At 50.8% G+C, this 1188-nt stretch overlaps 1 protein-coding gene across 1 annotated transcript; it reads left to right on the top strand.

The window, feature by feature from the left end:
- Nucleotides 1-218: 218 nt before the first annotated feature.
- On the top strand, nt 219-977 carry LOC104853956 (tropomyosin alpha-3 chain-like). Its single transcript, XM_033764228.1, has one exon. The coding sequence runs from the start codon at nt 345-347 to the stop codon at nt 921-923; it is 579 nt and encodes a 192-aa protein (XP_033620119.1). The 5' UTR covers nt 219-344; the 3' UTR covers nt 924-977.
- Nucleotides 978-1188: the final 211 nt, after the last annotated feature.

The following is a 1188-nucleotide window of genomic DNA, read 5'->3' as shown; positions in this document are numbered from 1 at the left end:
GTAATGAAGGCGAAGCAGCTGCAGCACCAGACTAAGGAGGCCAGGGCCAAGACAGAGGCAGCTGGGTGGGCACTCTGGCCGGGATCACCACCATCGAGGAGGTGAAATGCAAGATCCAGGTTCTTCAGCAGCAAGCAGATGGTGCAGAGGAGAAGGCCGAACGCCTGCAGCGGGAGCTGGAGGGAGAAAGGTGGGCTCGGGAACTGGCTGAGGCAGAGCTGGCCTCCTTGAACGGTAGGATCTAGCGGGTTGAAGAAGAGCTGGACCGTGCACAGGAGTGCCTGGCCACTGCCCTGCAAAAGCTGGAGGAAGCTGAGAAAGCTGCCAATGAGAGTGAGAGAGGTATGAAGGTTATTGAAAACCAGGCCCTAAAAGATGAAGAAAAGATGGAACTCCACGAAATCCAACTCAAAGAAGTGAAACATACTGCAGAAGAGGCAGATAGAAACTATGAAGAGGTGGCTCATAAGTTGGTGATTATTGAAGAATTGGCACGCACAGAGGAACGAGCTGAGCTGGCAGACTCCCGTTACCAGGAGATGGATGAGCAGATCAGACTAAGGGACCAGAATCTGAAGTGTCTGAGTGCTGCCAAAGAAAAGTACTCCCAGAAAGAAGACAAATATGAGGAAGAAATAAAGATTCTTACTGATAAACTCAAGAAGGCGGAGACTCGTGCTGAGTTTGCTGAGAGATCGGTAGCCAAACTGGAAAAGACAATGGATGACTTGGAAGATAAGCTGAAATGCACCAAAGAGGAGCACCTCTGTACACAAAGGATGCTGGACCAGACTCTGCTTGGCCTGAATGAGACGGAGAGCTCCCCAGTCCTGCCCTGCGGGGCGCTGCTCCTTCCTCTGACCCCGACACCACCTGAGGCCCACCTGCCTGAGGCTGACCTTGACCTGAGGGCTGACCCTTAACTGGAAGGCTGCTTTCTCCTTTCTACATTCTCTCTCCCTACCCTACCTTACCCAAGCCCCTTGTCTTTTTCATCAAACTGACTCTGCCTCTTCTCAGAGATTCTGGCTGGGCTAGAGGCTGAGCACCTTTGGGAACAACATCTAAGGGAATGTGAGCACAGTGCGAAGTGTCTTTAAAAGCATGTTATCATGTACACATTTGTAATACCTTTTTTGTTGTAGCAACCATTTGTAAAACATTCCCAATAATTCCACAGCTCCACAG

The sequence above is a fragment of the Fukomys damarensis genome, unplaced genomic scaffold (genome assembly GCF_012274545.1).
Source record: "Fukomys damarensis isolate Sample0158 unplaced genomic scaffold, DMR_v1.0_HiC HiC_scaffold_16, whole genome shotgun sequence".
In the NCBI taxonomy this organism is placed as follows: domain Eukaryota; kingdom Metazoa; phylum Chordata; class Mammalia; order Rodentia; family Bathyergidae; genus Fukomys; species Fukomys damarensis.
This window is presented reverse-complemented; position numbering and strand designations above follow the sequence as displayed.

Excerpts from the sequence above, each read along its gene's own strand:
- LOC104853956 (XM_033764228.1), top strand. The coding sequence starts at position 345 with ATGAAGGTTATTGAAAACCAGGCCCTAAAAGATGAAGAAAAGATGGAA.